Genomic DNA, 24630 nt, shown 5'->3' with positions numbered 1-24630 from the left:
AGAAGGGTTAGCTGAGGAATGGAGTATGTGTATGTGATTTAAATCTATGAGGAAAGAGTTTCACTGCAGACAGTGTGTCATCAGAGCAGGACGGCTCTGCAGTCTCCAAAAGATCTTGTGCTTGTCGTCCTGTGAACACAGTCACCTCCCACCTTCCACGACACACAAGGCGACTCTATTCTCTGCTGCCGGAGCTCGTGCACCCTGCTGATCCACGTGTGCCATTGGCTGCCCGCAGGGCTGCTAAAGCCAGTGATTCAGCACTTCACCACCAATCAGTTTTGCACTCCAATCGGGCGGATTATGCCGCCCACTCATAGATGAGTTCAACTCAGAATACATATCTGGTACGGTGGTAGCTGTGAGCAAGGGGCCACCCTGCTGTTTGAAGATTGCTCATTGTTGCACTTTAAGGAAATGTACAAACAGAGGTGTACATTTGTCCACTGATGCAATCAGGGACGGTTAAGATCCTTGCTCAACGGCACCTCAGTGGTGGTAAGGAGGGAACAGCATGGGCTTCGCTCTCTCACCCCTCAGATTTATCCTCTATAGTTATTTCTAAATGTTGACATTTGTCCACTATAAATGTACTATGTCATTGCATCAGTGTCTGTGTGCACATACACATCCCACACATTACACAAACAGTGTAAAGCCTCCAGGAACAGAGCCGGGTTGTAAGGAGCCTAGTGTCCAGTTCTGTCACATCCAGTCTGGGGTGTCTATGTTTGTACTCTTCCCCTCCTCAGAATGCATTGTGACTGCATCACTGATTGTAGCCTAAAATAGTTTTGATAGAATTGACCTCGCTTCATCAGGAAAGCTACACTGACATCACACTTTAGAGGGATGGTAGAGACACACAAAATGTAGCTGAAATCAACTTCTATTGTTGGCTGACACACATTGACGGTGTGAGTGTGATTAACTGGCAGAGCTACCGGCATCAGGAGACGACAAAATCAGAGTCAGGTTTACTGCAGAATATGTTCTCACATACAGGGATTTGTCTTGGTGTTTGGTGCATAACAAACATGAACTAAAAATATAAGAACGATGAAAAAACAAGAACTAGAGGATAAAAATATAAAAAACATGAAAAAGAGCAAAATGAACAGAGCTGTGCAGGAATGTGCAAGTGTTCACAGGTAGTGAACAGTGGTCTTTTCAGTATTTAAGGTGGATATTTTTCCTTTTGCTTTTATTCCACTGCAGATCTGTCTCCATACACCGTTAACATGTCCTCAGGAGCGAGCTGCCCTGTGTCCGCCTGCCTCTGCTTTGTTTGCTGTAAAGCGCTCTTCAGCCTTTGACGTATCTAATTTGTTTTTTGAGTTGTTCTTTCTCCCGGGGAGCCATCTTCAGACGCACCAGTCATTCCCTCTAATTCAATTCTCTCTCTCTCTGTAGCCATGTGAGCAATACCCCCTTTCCCATTTCTGTACTAAACAAGCACATAACCATTCTGATCTGTCTTCATGCAGGCAGAGCAGAGTTATGTTTTTATTACTCACCTCTAATGAGCCCATAGAAAATCATCCCTCCATCGTGATAATTGATGTATATGGCTTGTTTTTACACCATAAGTCAGCTTTCATGCCTGACTACTCTGGGAAATGAAGGCAGGGAGAAGATCTGTACGTCTGCCTGTGTGTTAAATATGAAGCTACAGTCAGCAGCTATGATGTCATAAACCCATCTGTACCGCTCAGCAGCATCATATCTCCACTGTTCAAGCCATATAAAACAATGTAGTAATTACACCTAGTTATATGAGGGCTAATGTGTGGGGCTATTTCCTTGCTGGGTGTAATGACTTCCTGCAGTCTTGTCACTGCGAGGTTGCCAAGCAGCCAGGGGAAACTCTGGGTGTCCAGGAAGTCCTGCACGTATCTCCATAAAACCACAGCATTGTTGTTTTAGGCTTCCGTTTTTTCTACTTCTGCTTCCTGGAAATAAGACTGTTTCCCCAAAATGTTGGACTGCTCCTTTAACGCAGGTCCAGTTCACACACGTGGCTTCATAAGTCAGGAAATCCAGCAAAGCCTCAGGTCCAGTGTTTGCTGATGTTTGCTGTCAGGAGAGAAGCCTGCAGAGGAGTTAAACACACTCGGGATGCACTTTAACTTCTTCTGCTGCTTCTGTGGAGCCCGAGGGAAAGCTCAGCATTCCTGTGAAGCTCTATTGTTATTAGAATAAGTGAAGGTGCCATAATACTCTGACCAACAGCTGATCCTCCTTCAGACAGCTCGTAAACCCTGCAGTTCCTCGTCAGTCCTGTCAGTAGCATCCTTCTTCTTTAGCTTGCTCACGTCCTTTCCTTCTTTAGGTCACTTTGTTTGTACGGTAGGCAGCAAAGCAGGGACAGACGTGTGATGGATTAAACATCACTCATGCGAATGGAATAAATAAGACTGATGCAGCCAAGGCCATTCATTGAGGGCATTTGCTTTGCGTGTTTAAAGCAAAGTGAAACTGTTCTGTGTGCGCCCGAGAAACATCTACACCGACCGTACAAGCTACTGAATAAAGAAACAAGGTCACTGTGCCAACCAAAGAATACTTGTAAAAAGGCCTCGACTGGAGGGACACTGTGTGTGTGTTTTTGTACAAGTCATCTGTGTGTATATGTGTGTGTGTGTGTGTGTGTGTGTGTGTGTGTGTGTGTGTGTGTGTGTGTATGTTATATACAGTATATTTACAGTGTGTGTGTATCTCTGAACAATGTGTGTGTCCTTGATTAACCCCCACCTTCGAATGTTGACCGCTGCGTTCAGTTCTGCTGTTATTTGGACTGTGAGAGATAGAGGTGTTGGTGAACGTCCATTTTGGCTCTTTTCCCGCCCTTAAAGGTCCTTTTTAAAGTGGGACAAAGATGACATGTAGTAAGACCAGCACAGCAGCTAGTGGGGCGGCTGCATAATATCTTAGATGCAACATTGATAAAATCTTCTTAATTACTATAAGTGACTAGTATTTCTGGTGTTGACTAGGGTAGCAGGGTTTAATCAAGTAGTTACTTATTGCACACACCCTGGAAACAAAGGAATACAAGTACTGAGGCTCATTGTTTGTAGCTGGATGTGAAACAAATAAAATAACAATAAACCTCATGTTGTTAGAGAATAACTGAGTCATTAAGGTTTATTTGCTGTTCTTTAACAGGTTGCCATCACACCAACACACCAAGTAAAAACTATTATCTTTAATAGATTTATTGTTTGTAGTCCATGAAGAGAAGCAGCAGTAGCAGCAGTGTGCTGTTAGATGCTGAGACAGCTGTGAGCTGCTGTATGAACTTCCTGCCTGATGTTAGCTTTAACATTTAATGTTTCTAATCCTAAATCATTACATGACTTTGTACACTGCTGTGTGTGTGCGTGTGTGTGTATTAGCTGGGGCCATATGGAGTGTGTTGCCCTCTACAGGCTGGTGTCAGAAGAGTTCAGAAGCACATGGAATGATCTACACGGTTCCAAACAAAGGCTAGAGCTGTGCTCTCACAGGAAGGTTCACTATGTAGAGAAGCTCCTGATTAATTGGTGATCAGTTAATTACCATTGACACTTTGATCAGTGAAGAAGAAACGTCGTCACGATTCTACTCATGTTGATGTTTTCAGCAGCTGAATGTGAGACTGGTGGTCTTGTCAAACTTTGTCGTTGTCCGCCAGGGTTTTTTAGAGATTGTTACCTGTCATTTGAATATGAATTTTTCAAAAATAATCATTTAATAAGCTACATGGATTAAAGTTCTCTATCGCTACGACACATTTCCGTCATTCAGAGTTCACAGAGGCGATTTACGAGATCATTGTAGATCGGAGGAGAACAAAAAGTGTTGGCTGATTTTTATTGGCCGATTGTCACACTCTACTTTGCGACTGCTTAGCTAGCATGGACTTGTCGCTTATCAGTTAGTTTTTAACTGGGTCACAGAGCTGTGACGTCATTTTGGGTTCAGTCAACATATGAGAACTGGTCTGACACAGACAGTCTCATGTTGTGTGCTACATGTGTGAAATAACAACTATAGTCTGGACGGCTTCTTTGGACGTACCGGAACTCGCTGAAACTTTATAATAATAATCAATAAGATGCTTTTGTTTAGTTTGACTGTACGAAATCATGAATGTAGCCTGATTGTACCCCGATGCTGAAATCTTGCATTTTAACATGTTTAACAAATGTAAAGCCTCAGAGCTTCACTTTGATTATTAGCAGTATGTAGTGATGACACAAAGGTGAGAGCTCACCATCGCACTGACAAGGCTGCAAAAGTTGCTGTTTGTATGATATATTTTTCTGTTAAACAATAAGAGGCTCACTTTGAACAATATTATTAGTAATGATAATGATAATACTAATTAATAATAAAGATGATAAGATCAAGTAGAAAATTAATGTAGTGAAAAGTTATGTAGATGGTTGATTATTTGAAAGAGAGAAGCTTGGCAAAAAAATCAGTTTGATTTCATAGATTGAAAATGACAGTGTTGAACAGCTGTTCAAAGCATCAACCTGTAAAACACTGTTGTCCATTATTAAAATTTGATGGCTGCATTAGCACGTGTTGTTGTGGAGAAAACCTTCCAGAACGCAATGAAATAACAACACGGAGACAGCTGCTTGCGAATCCGAACGAACCTTTACTTTTACTTTTCACAACCTTTTATACCCATCTTTACGTCATTCTTACATCACTGTTACATAGTACAATCACCAGATCTGGACCCAAATGTCCTGTACTTTCTTATAATCATATGTCTGTGTTCTGAGCGTCACATGAACGTAATATTGTCTGTGTTTCCCATGAGCCTGCATGGTGTGTGTGTGTGTGCTCGACTCCTTAATCTTGGTCAAGGCCAATCTGAAAACAGACTGGCTGAATGTTATCTGGTGGCAGAGAAACATTCAATACTGTCCTAGCTGTGTAATCTGTGTGTTCGTGTATTTTGTATGTCTATGTGTGCCTTTATGTGTCTATGTGTTTGTGCATAATGTGTGTGTATGTGTGTGCCTTTATCATGTTCTATTCAAAAGTCCATATGTGTCACGCAAAACACCACAGTGTCAAGTAACGTAACCTGTGACATGTTTCACGAATTACAAATGAAGAATATGACTTAGCTGCAGCTTGAAAAAAATCCATGAAGCTATCATTTCTCCCAATAACATCAGCTGCTGATAAATATTATCATCGTTACTTCGTCCTCATCAACCTCATCACCACAGTGTATGGACACTCAACTGTCGTGACATTTTACGTTAGCTAGGCCATGTAGCAACATGACCTAAAGACCAGCCTGACACTGAGGTCATGGACGTGAGATCAAAGACAAGACTACAAGACAATAGCTAATTAATATGCACACTCACCACCAAGAGGTCAGCGGGTCTACCTGAGGTTGTGACCGTGTCAGTGCAGTGGTTGGAGCAGCACATCAGTGAACAGTGTGGATGGAAAGTCGTGGTGGCTTTGATGAAATTAGAGGAAGAACAAAAGTGGTGATTAATGCAAATGAGCTCAACCTTGCAGCAGGCATCATCTTACTGTCTTACTGCAGTGTTGTGGTAATGCTGTAACCTTTGACTAGCACTGCTGATGCAGCTCATGCAAACACTTCTCAGAGATGTTTTCCATGTGCTCCACACCAGGGAAGGAGGCTGTAGTGTTTGTTGGTCTGTGTGATATGGTACACATGGCTAATATATGTGCCCATCCTATCTGCAGTTCATGTTGTCAGTCTTCTTTTCACACATAATTCATCTTGTTTTGTCACATCAACAGTCCAAAATCCCAAAACAGAGCAGAGCAGCTGCCAAATGTGTGACCAGCAAATCTGTCATATGGTTTAATCAGTGATCCAGATTATCATTTTTATTGACCTATTCATTTATTATGTTCTAGTGGTGTCAGCACCAGTGTCTCCACATCTCTACTGGTCCTTTAGTGGTGATGGTCCGGTTCAGCCAGCACAGCTCGGCGCTTTGTGTTCAGCCATATCTGGAAAGTTCCATCAGTGTTTGATCTGCATGTAGTGACAATATAGCTGAACGGGTTTCATTGCAGCAGCAGCAGCAGGGGAGCGAGCGAGCAGGGTAATTGTTGCCATTGGGACAGTAACACACACACACACACACACACACCACACACACTGTGTGCCTTTACCAGAGTGCAGCAGAGGACAAAAGGATGTGTCATATGAAGTGCTGTGTGGCTGATGCTGCTGATGGTTACAGCTCTGTTCTTGTACAAGTCATCTGTGCGTGCGTGCGTGCGTGCGTGCGTGCGTGCGTGTGTGTGTGTGTGTAACCAGTTTCATTGCTGTTGTAGCTGGGGGCAGAACAACACTGAGACATCGTCTCATTCTAAAAGTGTGCCTTCACACTGTGAGCATAATATACAGCAGTACATTACATTTTACATAGTGCAGATGAAATAAAGGGACGGTTCAATGTGTGTGTCCAGTACAGGGACACAGTCAGCTTACCAGCACCTTGAGTGGTCAAAGAGCCACATTAGCATTCTGAATAGTTGTCCAGGATCTAAGTCCAATGTTCTCTGTCCTTTTAGCTTGACTTTGGTCTCCACCAGCTGAACAGGAAGTGTACAGTGAGTTTATCAAACTGCTACTGCTGCAGCCTTCCCAGGAAGCTGAAAAAGTATTTACACCCTGTTATCACCTCAATCTGTTCAGCTTGTACTCACTCACTATTAAGATAAGATTTCAGAAGACTTCATTGATCCCACACAGGGAAATTCACTTGTTACAGCGGCTCACAATACACAAGGTGGATCAGAAAAATGTGCCTGTAAAGCCTGAGTCCTCCCCGGTTCTGACTCCAGCCTTTGGTCCATGGACCCTTCCTTTGCGGTGTGTTGTTCCCGCTCTCTCTCATTTGCTCTTCTGTCTGCTCTCACAAGTTTAGAGCCGCCCAGAATTCCCAGCTAGTCCTCAGTGAGTTCATTCAGCCATGTCTTTTGTGATACTACACCCTCCATACTGGCTGTACGGTCGGGCAATATGTTTTCCAATTAGCCACCACTGGAAAAATTGTGTGAGCTGTTATATATGATCACAAAATGTCAAGAAATTATTTCAGTATTATTGCTTATCATCTCTATGTGCGATGAACTGGCGACTTGTCCAGGGTGTACCACCTCTCGCCCAGTGTCAGCTAGGATAGGTTGCAGCCGCCCGCGACCCTGATGAGGATAAGCGGTTACATATTGCTTGTTGCTCATTTAAATAGGTCCTGTTGCAGGAGTCCTGCATCTCTGATGCAATGAAATCTGCACCGGTCACAAAGAGGCTCTGCATTGTGCTGATGGATTCTATGTTTTTAGCTGAACAGTTAAAAGTTTCAAATGAGAGTAATAAACAAGAGAGAGCAGACATGTAAAATCAAGTATAGATACCTGGAGGACGATCATCTGTTGTTTGCAAGTATTTTGGGATATAGGGCGAGCGATGATGAGCAAGAACAAATCATCTGCATGCAGTAGACTTATGTCTGCACTGCAGAACAACACAGAAAACAGATTACATACGATGAATGCACAAAGGCCAAGAATAATAATGTCGGCAATGAATAACTTTACTGACTACCGTATCCTCGTCATTATCCAGCATCAACCCAGAACGGAGACGCTGTCATCACAGAGTCAGAGGAAGTGACAGCAGCTCTGTTGATTTCATTTTAGGTATCTTATTTTGATACAAGGATTTGAATGTTAGTGAAGTGATAGCAGTGCTCTGTTGATTTAAATATGAAAGTGCAATAGAAATATGTCTCTAAATTCACTGACTAATAATCATGATCTGAGTGTAGATGAAAATAATCCTGATTGTTATTTTGTCTGTAATCGTGCTGTGATTCCATGTGATGGATTCCATGCAAGTCTGACTCGTCCTGAACGATCCTGTTGTAAGCTGACATTTTTTACCGCTGCCTGCTGGCCTGCCTGCCGGTGCCGTCATGCTCCAGATTCTCGTGTTAAAAGTGAACTGAATCCTTGTCGCTGCTGAGCGCAGAGCCTTCTCTGCCTCCACTAACTGAATCACCGTTTGGTGATTTTTTTTCTGGTCAGCCTTTGTGTCAGCTCTGTGGGTAATGAGAACGCCCGGTAACTTGTTGATCGTGTGGCCCGTCTCACTCAGCTGTCACCCCGCCGTACTGTTGATGGCTCAAATAATTTAGGACAAGGTAGAGGTTTGTGGGAAACAAGCATGTTAAAATGGAAGACGTGAATAAGCGTGCAAGACAATGTTTGTCAAAGCAGCTACATTGTTGTTGTACACAGAGACCGGTCTGTCACACTGTAACCAGAATATTATTCCCCTTATTTAAATGTAGTGTTGTGTATAGTTTTGGGTTTTTTTGCTGGAAAGTTTAAGACTCGCTGACAGTCTCTAGAACAACTGAGGTGAACGGAGGGTGTGCAAAACATAGAACATGTCTGTAGCAGAGAGTTTAACGAAGAAAAAAACTTACCAACCTTGCTGATAACTTTCCTCTCTTTTCTCTCTCTTTAGTCACCGATGTGGAGCTGAAGAGGCTGAAAGATGCCTTCAAGAGAACCAGCGGCCTCACCTATTACATGACCCAGCAGTGCTTCTACAGGGAAGTGCTGGGAGATGGAGTTCCCCATAAAGTTGCAGAGGTAAACCACAGTTCTGTGTGCTGGTTATTGTTCCTCTGAAGTGAGATGTAGACGGCTGATCGTGAAGAGCAGAGCTCAGACTTGATATGTAATAAACAGAGAAGGTGCCGTGTTAGAGTTTATAGTGATAACTTACAAGCTGATATCTGGACAGTCACAGACTTTTCTGCCCGGAGCTCTCTGGTGTCTTCCTCCCTTCATTAAATGCTACAAACTCAGAGGAGGGATTGTAGCAGCCGATAATGTAATACCTGCCAATAATGTGGCTCTTACAACCATAATTAAGGAGAGAGAGTGCTGCATAGTACGTACCATTAATGAATGAATATGACAACTGTGCCATCCACTATATCTATTTTTGATGAGCAAACTGCACAAAAACTACAAAATATTATTTTATTTCCAAGAAATGCAGACCTATTTATGTATTACATTATTGGCTGCCGTTATTACATTTCAAAGGATTTTTTTAATACTGTGCCAATAACGTAATAACTTATTACATTATTGGCTCAAAAACTTTATTGCATTATTGGCAAGTTATTACATTATCGGTTGCTACAGGGATCTGTCACAGGCACTGAAGGTGGATCCTTAATAATCTTAAAGAATTAATAACACCTCTGTTTTAATTGCAGTCTTCCACTTCTAGTCGCACTCGGCACAAAGTCTAGCTCTGTACGCCACTACAGGACTTAAAGGTCCAATGAAAAGGCATCATTATTTCCTTTAGTGTTATGTATTTCCTGTTTTTAAAGAGCATGATGGGGCCGGGCAGTAAGCCTATAGCGATACATTAATCTTACAATACGATACGATACACGATATTCGATACGATTCGATACTCTGACTGGACAGACAGTCTACAGTTTGCAAATGCTGGACAAAATGAATCTGATTTTTGTCATATCACACCTCAAACAGTACTAATAGAGTTTTTGAATGAAAATCTTACTTTTCAATCCCATTGCCTGACATATGCAGTTTTTCAACCAAATGTGTTAAGAGCAATAAAATAATGCCCTTTCAATACAAAAGGTCCCATGTGTTTTTGCCTAATTTTTTTCAGACATGCCACTTAACAAAGCAAAGAGCCTCCAGAAAGTTGAGTGGAACCTATCATTCAATGGAAATAGTATTTCTGAAGTTATTCTTTTATACGTCATAGATACCGTCCACTCGGGGTGGCACGGTACATGTATTCGTATTGAACCGTCACGGTATGGGGGTCACGTTTCGGTACGCGCATTTTCATTTTTTTACTGTAGGTAACGTCACGGCCACACGTTTGAGATCCTCTGGCTGCTCTCGCACCTGTGGCTTAAAAAACAAACAGTATGCAGGAGAAACACGGTGTATGGACGCAATCTAGAGCATGAAACTGGCCTTAGAAGTCAGGACCGACCCGGCCCAGACCCGATAGAATTCGACCTGAGCCCAGCCTGGCCCGTTTTGATTGACAGCTTTGTAGAGCCCGAACCCGTTTCCATTATTAAAATGTGCGCATATGGCATAACAGTCAAGAATGAGTCTAGCCTCCCCATTTGTGCTAAACACTAACAGTGATGGACTCATCTTAATTTTAACATTTTAGTAGATGCAACTGGCATAAAATCAATTTATTTATATTGAAATTTAACAATTGCATGTAGAACATGTAATAATAGGGTGTACCTGCTATTAGTAGATTAAAAAATGAAATTTAAGTGCATATTAAGTGTGTATTGAAACAACAGACAAGACACTTAGTAAAGTTGCATTGAAGTTGAATTCATTCAATTCAGTCAAAACATTTAATCAATGTGTTAGCTGTGGAACACAAGTGAACTGGAATTAATAAACAAACAAAAAATATTCCCGAAATAAATAGAAAAAGACTAAAATGTTTTGACTAAAACTGGACTAAAATACCCTGTGTTCACATTTGACTAAAACTAAACTAAAATTTTGAGACTACCTCAGCTTGAGATTTGCACAATAAAAACAGCCTTTGAGGATAGCCTTTTTGGTTATGTTTTTTTTTTCCTGCACTGTACCGAACCGTAAGGTCTGAACTGAGGTACGTACCGAACCGTGACTTTTGTGTACTGTGCCACCCCTACTGTCCACTGATTGGCTGAAAAAGAAACTAGTCTGCCTAGTAACATTTGCCCATTCGTTGACTGCGCTTTCGGTCTGCCTAACATCTGTTCTTTTCCGCGGTGGATTAGAACAACAAGGAAGTGTCAGACAGACACAAACCGCACATCTCCGTCTTTAGTGGAATCTCAGGAAAACAGTTAAAAAAAACACATCTCTCCATCATAAACCATTTCAGAGATATTCACAGATATGTGAATAGAACTTTAGACTTTTTGGGCGCATCCGCCGATCCGCCTCCGTCCTCCGAGGGTTAAACCGAAGTGGTGGGAGTACTTCTGCTTTTAAGCATGAAGGTGCTGGATTTATGTTCACCGCCATTCTCTTGAATCTCCTCACTCTGACTGCGTAAACAGTTAGAGGAAGACGTCGGCGTCTGTGTAAAGAGAGTATCTAGACGGGTAACTTGCTGGAAATGTTCTAATACTTAATGTATCGATACTCGTGGCTGAAAAATCGCTACTTTCTGGAGAAACAAAATCAATATATATATCGCAGGATCGATAAAATGGTTTAGCCATTAAAGGTAAGGAGCCTCAGTGTAACCCATCAGACAGTTATTGAGAATGGCAGCTGGTATATCTCACAGTGCCTTGGGCTGAATCTGGAGCCTTGTATTTTAGTCCACAGTACTGCATATATGCATCAGTATTAGAGCTTGTGTCACAGACAGATGTTGCCCTCAGTGAAAGCGGTTCAAACTCCAGCTGTTAACTGTCTTGACTTCCAGGCGACTTCAGCTCGGTGCAGACCATAATGAGTAAAACAATCTAACACCTCCAGTGTGTTTCAGTTATGCACATTTCTGGTCGCCATCCAAGATTCATAGAAGTACACCTCCATGCTGCACATGTCTCTGGTTTCTCCTCACACGTCCACTTCTGATTGATAGGTGCCTTCACTTCACCCAGCCTGTCAATCTTAACTCGCACGGTTGAGAGCTAATACTCTCCCTGTGGATGTTGAAGTTGGCAGAGTCAGAAATATTCTGAAGTATAAAAATATTCAGAGAATAAACCGACTGTTTGAGCTGTGTAATGTATTTAAACGTTTAAAGATAAAAATCTCTTACTGGATGACATCAATATGCAAATATTGAACTGCTGAACATATCTCTAACTTCTGAGTTGACACTTCATCTCATCCATCCAGGAGCTGAGATAAAATCTCTTCTAGTGTCAAACTCATCACACACACACACACACACACACACACACACACACACACACACACAATTCTGCAGAGTGAAGCTCAAACGTCACAGTGAAGGAACAATATGCAAAACACACCCTTGACCTCACATTTGTGACATTTTTAGAACACATGAGTCATTATACATACATGTGTTGTCTTTGATATGATGGTCATATAACTCTGGTCATATAACACTGCAAATACACACGTACACACACATCTTCTACAACACGTTCCTCCTTTCTCCCAGCATCTCTCCCCCTTCCCCTTTGTCACCATGGCAGCAGTTACTGTGGCGACAGCGGTCCAGATCTAAGGTTACTGCTAGTCTCTTCAAAGAGAAACATGGCTGCTGCACATAGTGACAGTTCAAAGAAAGCCAGAGCCGTGCCAGTCAGTCAGCAAACGCTGATGTTTAATGTGCAGAGATCATATTTTTCTTTAGATTGTTTGTGTTCGCGGTGACGCACAAGTTCAGTGATCGTCCACACATGCTGCTTTTTATGTAGTGGATGAAAAACAGAGTGTATGTGTCAGGCTATGGGGACATTAGCTGTGTTTAAAATGATTCGACGTCATTGGGATTTACAGATTTGTCTGTTTTGACCTTTAATAGAGCGGTTTGTGTTTGGTCATATAATTTATATTCAGAAATGCACTCAGAAATCTGGAGCATGATATGATTGATCATATAAATATCCAATATTTTGTGAAAATAACTCTTTCTGAGTCGTTGTGCCTTTGACATTGTGACAGATGTCACGCTGCCGTCTCTCCAGGGAGGTAAACACACTATCAGGCAGGCTGAGTGACGAGGACTCTGTGAACGTGGTTTGAGTTCTTCTGTTTGGTTAGAGAAGTCGCAGCTCCATCACATTGGGGTTCTACATGTGTTATCTTAACGTGTGGTGTGACATCCCCTGATGACATCAGCAGACATTTTTCTCTCACGCTTCACAAAAAAAAAGAAAGAAGAAACTTTCCACAATGAGTAAGCCGGCCTTTAATTTTTACGTTGAGCGGAGTTCCCCACCGCCTCGTACTCTACCTGTTTTGCATACTTAAGTTTCTGGGAACAAATGCCATGTCATTATATTGTAGGGTTTGTTTGTTTTTGATCAAATAATAGAGATGACCATATTGCAGCTGTTATGTTTACATGTAGAAATGGATCCCCCTGCTGTAGTGTATGTCTCTGACTGAATCATCAAAGCACTGCAGGGTTACAGTAGATCAGTGAAGAATACATATACATATTTGAATTTGTCAATACTTTAACTGAGAGTTTCTTTTGAACCGTTGATACTGCAGTTCCTTTAATTGAGTACAGAAGATGAGATGGGTCTATATTGATCACAGTGACATAAATAGAGTCCAGATAAACAGACAGGAGTTCATGTACATCTAAAATAAGACCAGAGGTGGGTGGGATGATCCGGTAGCCTGAATGAGCGCAGCACAGAGAGGGGAAGTTTGGTGGTAGATTTAAACACTTTGCATAGTATGACACACTCTGACTTCTCTTTTTTTTGGACACACTTCATTAGCTCACAGACTGCACAGTCACCTCTTCACAGCTCACATACATGCAAACAACATGATGCTGTGTAAGTGTACAAGTGCAGCTGTGCTAAATGACAGCAGCACCCCCTGCATGGACCTCTGACTCTGAGGAAAGAGCTGCAGTGATTTGGATTTTGAAATGATCTTATACTGATGAAGATGAACATATTTTTGTATTGATTAATTGATGATTGATAGCCATCTCCAGTGTGGTTCTAAGGCCAGTGTAATGAAGAGATACATTAAACTCAATAAATGATTTCTACATCAGCAGATGAAACAAAAGCTGCATCAGTGGATGATGGAAGATCACTCTTGACCTTGGTAACAATAGATCTGACACAAGAACCTAACCTTAAAAGTCTACATCTCATACCTTTTTTAGAAGTAAATGGTCCTTGCACGGTAATTAAATAACTTAGCACTAAATTGCAGCCCGTCGTAGGTTTGTATGCCATTGTCATTGTCTAAACGAGGGAAAAAGAAGAAGGGAAATTACATGGAACAAAGCTGGGAACTGAACCGTGGACACTGCGATCACACTATATAATATGTGTCTTAACCTCTAGACCACCACGACACTTCAGCACCTCTCATTTTCTCCAGAGGCGACGTGAACCATTGAATTTCCACCGTAGAGTAATGCCTGGGTGGAGCAGAGGTGGGACTAGAAACTTGCATCCTCCATGAATGAGCAAGGAAACAATGTTTCTACTGCTTGTGTTATTTTCATATGGTAATATGAAGGAGAATATATATTTTCTGTGAATTCAATGCATGAATAGTTCATAGAAAATATGGAAACACTCATTCATTTACATTTGAAATGATATACTCTACAAATAAAAAATACTTTCTCATATTTTTAGAGAAAGAACCTTTGTGCAAATCTTCAGTTTAGCAGCGAACTAAATATTCATTTGCAAAATAACTTTATGGTTTTCTGTGAGGCACATCCATGTGACAGTAGCAGCCCCTCTTTTAGGTACGAGCTCCTTGTTTTGTCTTGGCTGATCAGACTTCTTCTCCTTTTCAGACTCCAACCAAACAGTCATTTTTGAAGAAGCACATGTTCCCACAAACGCAGTAATCTTGTAATGTGATACTCTGTGTAATAACTCATCTGCCATGTGGCCACTGTTGTGCTGTTAAAGTGTAAATGATGTTTGGGAAATGGGTCGTGTCCTCATGCACTCTTTCCCTCTCCTAGTCAGCACATTGCTTCATAATGGGCTTCATTATTTCCACTTCTGCACGAGGCTCGTCTTAATTGCACAGCAGCTTTATTGGATCGTAGATTTTACAGGTGTAAGCGATGTTATTGTCTCTGAAACGCGGTTAGACGTCCATGGAAGTGATGAAATGTAATCAGACTGGTGACAGCTGATGACTTTGGTCAAATCAGGAAGAGGCTTGTCGCTCAGCTGCTCTGTGAATGAAGGACTTCTGCTCGCGTGGTGAACGTGTTCACACAGCAACACACAGTTTGTTTTTACTGGTTTATTTACTGCTATATTATACATTTGATCACAGCTCCTGACAGTATTTGTTACTCTGGTTGCAAAATTTTGTGAATTTTCAATGGGAATAAACGGAACTAAACTGTGAATTTACATAATTAAATAGTTGGGGAAAATATATTTTAGCATAATCTTGACTAAAACGACCAGATTCCATGCAGGTACACTTGAATATCTGCTATTCCTCATATACACACTGCTTACTGCAGGGCTATTGAGGCACTGGACCACACTTTAGAGCATTTGAGCTTGTAGACGACAGAATAAAATAATAATAAAAACTTGATAAAATTCTACTTACAAATAAAAATGTTGAAATGTTATTGTTTTATTTTGCATGTCTGCTTATGACAAAACAGAATGTTTAGATTTACGCTTGGATATGATGATGATTTGGTTTAAATTTCCCCCAGCTGACAGTTAATTCCCATAAAGTTTCAAGTATTTCCAAAATTCCCCAGCCTAACTTCCCTGGGAAAGTTTAGAAAGAAATTTACGTTCCACCCCTTTGCAACCCTATTTGTCACAAATAGATATTAGCTCTCCCCTTAAATCCTTAGGGACTGAACTAAGAACGACCACCCTTGGATCTTTTGACATATCTTGGAGGAACACTTCTCTCAAATTCATCCTTCTAGAAATGTCCTAACTTTGGACATGTTCAGATAATATGAGCTGGTTTCCATTTTATGGCCCACAGTTGTTCCATCACTCGTCTGAATTAGTCAGGGTCCACTTTGCTGTTATTTGGAGGGTCTGGAGGTATCTCATTAGAACTTTATTAGTCCCTCGGTCATCATCCCTGCAAACCTCCGTCCAAGTATGTAATGATGTGTGTCTTTAATGTGTTTCAGGTGATCTACACCTCATTTGGAGGCTCGTCCAAAGGGCTTCACTTCAACAATCTGATCGTGGGTCTGGTGCTTCTGACCCGAGGACGCGATGAGGAGAAGGCCAAGTGTAAGTTTCTGATGAGTTAGCAGAGAGTGCATGTGGATGTTTCCAACCAAACAACAACCAAGTGTTCATTAAAGGGGCTCAGAGGAGAGCTTGGAGTCTTTGTAGCTCCATGTGATGTATAATGAAACAGCAACTCTCATCCTCTGCTGGAATCACCAGTTTGCAGAGGATCTGTTGTTCCCGTCTGTCGTGTTTGATTTATTGTAGTTTGAAAGATAGTGTTGAGAAGTTCTCTCACTTGTTTTATGATCTCTTCAGTGTTTTGTTTCTGATACTTTGATTTTGATTATTATTTACCTCTCAGAAATCCTGTTTTCTTGTCAGTTTAGAGGATGGCTAAATTCCAAACACTTGTAGGGAGGGAAACACTGGATTATTATTGCTGAATTCAGCTGAATCGATTTAAGCTTCAGAATACATTATTGGATTTCCACTAATCTTTCACTCGCCCTGTAGAGTGCACGCAACACAATTGAAGCTCTGTGACTGTGTTTACTTCTCTGCTGCTTATCAAAGAACAGATAGAACACGTTCCCTCATCTTTTGACGATTCATCCCGGAGCGTTCCATGTTTTGAAATTTCCCCTAGCTATCAGTCACCTAGATACTCAAAACAACTCCTAAGTTTACAATCATAGCTACCTGTATGAAATTACATTGGACCACACTGTTTTAACGTAGACATAACTTCACTGGTGTTTGAATTGACAAGCCAATAAACAGATATTAAAATAATTTCCTTCCTGAGGGAATCACCCTTCCTGCTATTCTTTCATCCTGTTTATCTCCGTCTGTCTCTCTCTGTTTCTTCTTCTGGTAGTCATGGTTGATGTGTTGCAGGCAGCCTTATCCATCAGGACAGTATTGACATTGTAGCTTCTATCCTCCTTACTGCAGCTGCGTGTAAGAGGCCTGCCTTCCTGTGATAAAGCTGAATTCTCTTCTGACTTCACTCTTGTGTGCGTGTGTTTGTGTGTTTGTGTTTGTGTGTGCTCACAGACCTCTTCAGTCTGTTTGCCAGTGATCTGGGTGGATATGCTGCAAGGGAAGATATCGAAGCGGTTCTGCAGGTCCTGGATGGAGAAGTCCCGACCTCCCTCAAGAAGTGTTTCAGTGAGGTCAGTAAACGCACCACACAGCCTGTCAGTCTGTCACCATGTGGATACATATGTGAACACGTACCACAGTCAAATGTCTCTGTTAAGTCATTGTGGGTTTGCTAATAACAATATTAAGTGAGCTACAGAATGATAAGTTGTATATGCAATACAAACCATACCAGCAGCAACTCCCTCTGCTCTGCAGAGAATACACAGCTGTTCTATTTTTGAAGGACCAGCTGTGTCAATCAGTTCAGATCAGATCAAGCTAGCCAGAAGTCAGACACAGTTAACATGGACTGAGGCGCAGGCTCTGGAGCTGGTCATGACATGTGGTATGAAAGTCTGACAGTAGATGTTTGATTTAAGCACCGTTTCAAAAGCTGAACTACTATTACATCATCCGCTGATTGTATGAGACTTTATGGAAATCATTGGGTAACCATGGTAACACGCATGCATGTCAGCCCAGGTATTTCCACAATTAACCTGTTCAAAGCTTTTAAAAGTGCCTCCTCCATGTACTGTGTTAGTTCATAAAGTCCATTAAAAAGTGTGACAGTAATAATCCTAAACCATGACTGTACACGACGCCTTCTTTCCTGTCTCCACCTGTTAGTCGTTATTCATAACATGTGCTCCATAATACTTCAAATGCTCACTTCTTTTTGACACCAAAGAACTTAAATAGACACATTAAGCTAAACATTATTATGACATAAGAAATGTTTATGAAGTCCATTCTGATGTTCATGGCATTTCTACTTTCATGACAGATCCTGGCCATCTTTTAGCTTTGACAGACTAACTGTGTGTTTTGTGTTGCGGCAGGGTGACAAGGTGAACTATGAGCGCTTCAGGAACTGGCTCCTACAGAACAAGGAGGCCTTCACTCTGTCCAGATGGCTCCTGTCTGGAGGCGTGTGTGTCACGCTCACCGATGACAGCGACACGCCCACCTTCTACCAGACCCTGGCTGGCGTCACACACTGTAAGGACCAAAGACACTGAATCTGTGTTATTATATGTCAGCATAGTCAGATGTGATGTTCATGCTCATAGTTGATGGTTATTTAGTCTTTTGTTAAATATTTTATTTAAATACTTTACTCACATAAAAGCCAGATAAGAGTACTGGCCTGTCACTCATACTCAACAATCTTCTCTGATCAGCATGTTAGCGTTCTCTTTCACTAATTTATTCTAATCACTTTTTCTCTCCTCCTTGGGTCCTTGAAATTCTCAAACAACTGCAAAATAAAGGCCTTGACAGTTTTTAAAAATAGACATAAACAAACAAAGGTCATTGAAAGCATTCAAATGTATACATTTTGTGTAAGAGTAGAAATAGTTTTTTTTTTACTAAATGTTCATAAATCTGCTTCAGCTCTGATTTTAAACATTTCATTTGAATATGAAGTAATAAGAGGTCATCCTTAAAAAGTCCTTGAATTTGATACTTAAGAAGGGGTGCAGTCCTGTCAAGTAGTCAAAGCCTATATGCCAACTTCCAAAATATCAAAGAATATTTAATTCAGTTCAAGAATCCATTTACAAGAATAGGTATATCTGAGACTTGGATCAGACCTGAGGACGATGGGGACTTTGAGTTGACCGCATATGAACTGAATTATATGAACAGGAAGAACAAAAATGAAGGGGGATCAATTAGCCTGTTGATCAGCTGATTACCAGTTAGGTAGGAGTCAAGTAAGTAATTTAGCCTGAAAAGTCCTTGAATTTGATATTTTCACAGATGACATCACAGATGTTTCACATTAAACGCCTCCCAGAAAAAATTGATGCATGCCTTACACCTGATGCCACTGAACGGCTTTTAATGTGAAACATTTGTGCAGGAACTATTGGTTTTATTTAAAGTAGCTTAACACCAATCAGAGAAACTGCTAAGTAGAATGGAATAGTGAATGCAAACAGTATCCCTGTTAAAAAGATCAACTAAGTGCAGCAGAGTGGTGATATACTGAGGTGTGGTCTGAGTATGATATGACAACATGGTAAACATGGAGCAAATGGGAAGTTTGCAGTAACAGCAAACGAAATCAACAAATTAAGTGATGAATGAATTAAAATAAAAGGTTGGCCATGAATCCAGTGCTAGGATTTGATAATGGCGTTCTGAGGGACCTGCTGCAGTCAGAGTGTTTGTCTTTTTTACATTACATTACATTACATTACATTGCATTTAGCAGACGCTTTTATCCAAAGCGACTTACACAGGAGGACATGAGCTGAGAAAGGTGTAAAGGAGCACAGAGTAGTTGTTAGTTTTGTTAGGCAGGGAAGCAGTCTCGAAACAGAAAGTTCTTTTTAAAGGTAGAAAGGGATGTTGCTGTTCTTGTAGCCGTTGGTAGGTCATTCCACCATTTGGGAACAACCACAGAGAAGAGTTTAGAGTGACCTCGCTTTGCGAGAGGCGAGGGTACAACTAGACGGTTTGTATGAGCGGAGTGTAACGCCCTGGTCGGGACGTGAGCCTTTAGTAAGACGCTGAGATAGGCAGGGGCAGATCCTGAGATGGTTTTGTAGGCTAGCGTCAGAGCTTTGGGTTTAATTCTGGCAGCTACAGGTCAGGCCAGAGCAGGTCGCTGAAGAGTGGGTTGACATGTGACCTTTTGGCTTGATTGAAAACCAGTCGCGCTGCAGCATTCTGGACCATTTGCAATGGTTTGATCGCGCAAGCAGGTAGGCCAGCCAAGAGGGAGTTGCAGTAATCGAGGCGGGAGCTGACTGTAGCCTGTATCAGGAGCTGAGCGGCATATTGGGTCAGGTACGGTCTGATTTTTCTAATATTGTACAATGCATAGCGACATGACCTCGCCACGGAGGAAATGTGCTCAGAGAAAGAAAGACGATCATCTAGTACGACGCCCAGGTTTTTAGCAGCATGGTTATGGGTAATAGTGACAGTACCAATTTTCAGGTTGATGTCATGGCAGATTGACTCATGGGCAGGGATGACCAGGAGTTCGGTTTTTGACAGATTAAGCTGGAGATGGTGGTCTTTCATCCAAGTTGACAGATCAGAGAGACAGGCGGAGATGTGTGCGGAGACCGTGGTGTCGTCCGGCTGGAACGACAGGTATAGCTGTGTGTCATCGGCATAGCAGTGGTAAGAGAAGCCGTGTGAGCGGATAACATGGGACGACGAGGTTCCAGCACTGACCCCTGCGGCACCCCCGTGGAGAGGGTATGAGTCGATGACAGACGACCTTGCCAAGACACATTAAAGGAGCGTCCAGCGAGGTAGGACTCGAGCCAGGAGTGGGCAGAGCCTGTAATGCCCATGTTAGCGAGTGTGGCTAGGAGTATGTCGTGATTGACTGTATTGAAGGCAGCCGATAAGTCAAGAAGGATGAGTACAGATGGTTGCCCTCATGTTCTGGCTGTTTTTAAGGCTTCTGAGACAGATAGTAAGGCTGTCTCGGTGGAGTGGCCACTTCTGAAACCCGACTGTTTTGGGTCAAGTAGATGGTGATGGGTGAGGAAGTCAGTGACTTGTTTAGAGGCCGCCGTCTCAATGGTTTTCGAGAGGAAGGGAAGCAGTGACACCGGCCGATAATTTTCAACCAAAGCGGGGTTAAGCGAGGCATTAATCACGGATGTGATCGGTGGGACTACTGTAGGAGCGATATCTTGTAGGAGTTTAGAGGGGATGGGATCCAGCAGGCAGGTGGTGGGTCGGTTGTTAATGATCAGTTTGGATACCTCGTCTTCTGAGAGAGGGGTGAACGAGGAGAGCTGCGCTGTTGCACTTTGTGATGTGAAGCAGATACTCCCCCTGCTTCATCCCCCATCTGCCTCCTAGTAGAGGCAGATGTCTCAGGAAATACCTCGCACGGCTCTAAACAGTCGTTAAAGCTCAGATGAAGTCATTGCATCGCTGTGTTTTTTTTCCCCCTGCCATGAGTGGCACTCAGCGCTCTGGAAAATGACTCAACTTATCACCTTGATTCACTCGCTCTCCTCCTTTCACTCAATCTTCCTTTTTTCATTATTCCATGTCTCCTTCACCGAGGTCCCTCTCCTCCTACTGCCGCCTTCTATATCTGTTTCCACTCCGTCACACTCAGCCCTGCACCACGCACACTGCACTAGTTAATGTGATCACTGATGCTGTGATATTCATATTTCTTGCCTCATTTAAATGATTCATGTGTGAAATGACTAGAAGCACTCGGTGGTATTCAGCTGCTCAACAGGCTAATGGACCTGGAGATCATTCTTGTTTGTTTTTAGGCGGTCTCCCTGTTCTGTAAAGTCACCTCAGAAAATCAGCTCACAGCCAGTGAATCAGAAAGTGCATGAATTCAACATTCATCACTTTTATTTCCCTTTATTTATAAACCTGCTTGTTAGTGGACGTCTGATGTTGGGCTGCAGCTGCAGAGCATACATTTCTGTTGACTGTGGTCTTAATAGTTCCAGCCAAGACAGAAAATGACCATAAAATGACTCTGTTGGGGAAGGTAAATATGGCACCTGTGGACCCGGGGTGCAGTTGTTGGTCTGTGCTGTAGGGCCTGTTTAAAGCTACTCTCAAGTCATTTTTGCTCCTTTATGGAACTCATTGGTGTTGAACGGTACACTGGTACTGAAAAAGTACTGTAGTACAGTAGTTACAATAACTGCAATGTCCCAGGTTGAATTCTAACCAGGGAGCTTTGTTGTATTTCATGAGTCTCTCTCTCTCTCTCCTACCCCTCATGTTTTCTGTCTGACATTGTCACCGTCCAATATGAAGACAATTTCTCAGCTTTTTATGTATCATTTTCTTCAGTTTGAATAAGCTGGCATCAAATGCTCAGATTTGTAATCTTCCATTCATTAATCACATAATTACTAAGTGATGTGTGACAGAAACTGTTGGGTTCTGCAGCTGCACATGTTCAGATGTAAATGAGTACTTTATACAGTATAGTGAGTGAGTGTGGAGTACTAATGCTTATCCCTAATAGTCACAGTTTTAGCCAATTATATTCTGTTTAGTCAAAGTTCTTGCCTAGCTACTTGTGTAAAAACGACATTTAAGAAGTTCAGCTTCTCTTAAGAAATATGGAAAATCATATTTGTATGCCTAACAAAAGGTTTGAAAAAAGACGCAAGGACGCACTAATTGATACACAGGATATGCATCAAGGCTAATACACATCAGGTATCAAGCATGATGTGATCAAACCATATTAAGAACAATTCATTGTTTACTCCAGTCATTCATCAGCCATTACAGGTGGCCAACAGCCCTGACCTAATGTTACCTGACATTAAAATGATTCCAACAAGTCTACACACAGTGAGGTCTACACACAGTGAGGTCCACACACAGTCTACACACAGTGAGGTCTACACACAGTGAGGTCCACACACAGTCTACACACAGTGAGGTCCACGCACAGTGAGGTCCACACACAGTGAGGTCCACACAGAGTCTACACACAGTGAGGTCTGCACACAGTGAGGTCTGCACACAGTGAGGTCCACACACAGTGAGGTCCACACAGGGTCTACACACAGTGAGGTCCACACAGGGTCTACACACAGTGAGGTCCACACAGAGTCTACACACAGTGAGGTCCACACACAGTGATGTCCCCACAGAGTCTACACACAGTGAGGTCCACACACAGTCTACACACAGTGAGGTCCACACACAGTCTACACACAGGGAGGTCCACACACAGTGAGGTCCACACACAGTGAGGTCCACACACAGTGAGGTCCACACAGAGTCTACACACAGTGAGGTCCACACACAATGAGGTCCACACAGAGTCTACACACAGTGAGGTCTACACACAGTGAGGTCTACACACAGTGAGGTCCACACACAGTGAGGTCCACACAGAGTCTACACACAGTGAGGTCCACACACAGTGAGGTCCACACACAGTCTACACACAGTGAGGTCCACACACAGTGATGTCCACACACAGTCTACACACAGTGAGGTCCACACACAGTGAGGTCTACTGTACACACAGTGAGGTCCACACACAGTGAGGTCCACACAGAGTCTACACACAGTGAGGTCTACACACAGTGAGGTCTACACACAGTGAGGTCCACACAGAGTCTACACACAGTGAGGTCCACACACAGTGAGGTCCACACAGAGTCTACACACAGTGAGGTCTACACACAGTGAGGTCCACACACAGTCTACACACAGTGAGGTCTACACACAGTCCACACACAGTGAGGTCTGCACACAGTGAGGTCCACACAGAGTCTACACACAGTGAGGTCTACACACAGTCTACACACAGGGAGGTCCACACACAGTCTACACACAGTGAGGTCCACACACAGTGAGGTTCACACACAGTGAGGTCCACACAGAGTCTACACACAGTGAGATCCACACACAGTGAGGTCCACACAGTGAGGTCCACACACAGTGAGGTCCACACACAGTGAGGTCCACACACAGTGAGGTCCACATACAGTGAGGTATACAGATATTAAATGTGGGTTAAAGAGTGAACTGTTGATGAGTTGTGACTTGTAGTCCTTAAGTTTGACTGACTTTTTTTGGGACTACAAACAGATATGTGATATTTAGAGACCAGAAAACCGTGATATGGTTCTTTAAAGTTTGGAGGCATAAATTTAGCCAAGCTTCATTTCCCCAATTAAGGCCAGAAGGCTAGAAAGAACCTGTCCTGTCAAAACCCTGACACTGTCTTTAATCTGCCTGCTCCCCGTTTATCCTCTTAACTGTGTGTGTGTGTGTGTGTGTGTGTGTGTGTGTGTGTGTGTGGGAGAGAGAGTGACTGACATACTCCTGGTTCATGACTCGTGTAAAGCTTGACTCATGGCAAAGCTTACCACAGTGAATCCTCTGCTAACTTGCTAGCCTCCGACACGTTCACACGTTCTGAGAGTAGAGATGTGTGGGAATAACGGCCGTCCAGGATGACGTAGCCTCTGTGAGCGGTTATCACGGGGAGCATGCTGTGGTACATGCTGGCTGTGGCAGCACCTGTCTAAGGATGTTCCCTGGATAATGGTATGGTATCTCTGCTGTCACTCGGAGAGAGTTGCACCTCTAGGTGGGTATCAGGCCAGACAAGGCACCTACCACAGAGAAAGACAAACTAAATTGGTAGAATTGTTTTTGGTAGGACTGTTCTGTAGCCTAAGATATCTTGTGTTTGTCATTCATGCTCACTTCTGATACAACCATTGTTTGTTTGAGGTCTTAGATGGCATTTGTAGAAGACACTTTATCTGATTAGTTTTGTCACTGGTTTAAAGAGAAACAAGTAGGAGTCTATTGTTAGACCTATTGGATATCAAACCAAAACCTGGTAACAACCATCTCGGTTGTTATTTATTATTTATTTATCTTGGTTGCATTTGTAGAACCTGACGGAAAGCTTGCATCAAACATTCCGTACACTGTTCTAATTTTGATCAGACAGTTCTCGATCAAAACATTTTTTTTGAATGGCTGTTGAGAC

At 42.4% G+C, this 24630-nt stretch overlaps 1 protein-coding gene across 1 annotated transcript in view; it reads left to right on the top strand.

The window, feature by feature from the left end:
* Nucleotides 1-24630, top strand: part of usp32 (ubiquitin specific peptidase 32) — a 57728-nt gene that overhangs the window by 7670 nt on the left and 25428 nt on the right. Inside the window, exons 2-5 of the mRNA XM_027280272.1 lie at nucleotides 8543-8670; nucleotides 15941-16046; nucleotides 17046-17164; nucleotides 17978-18137. Of these exons, the coding sequence (XP_027136073.1) occupies nucleotides 8543-8670; nucleotides 15941-16046; nucleotides 17046-17164; nucleotides 17978-18137 (513 nt within the window). The remainder of the gene's footprint in view (nucleotides 1-8542; nucleotides 8671-15940; nucleotides 16047-17045; nucleotides 17165-17977; nucleotides 18138-24630) is intronic.

Source organism: Larimichthys crocea, chromosome VII (assembly GCF_000972845.2).
Source record: "Larimichthys crocea isolate SSNF chromosome VII, L_crocea_2.0, whole genome shotgun sequence".
Taxonomy (NCBI): domain Eukaryota; kingdom Metazoa; phylum Chordata; class Actinopteri; family Sciaenidae; genus Larimichthys; species Larimichthys crocea.
The sequence above is the reverse complement of the archived record's forward strand: the minus strand, read 5'-3'. Positions and strand labels throughout refer to the sequence as shown.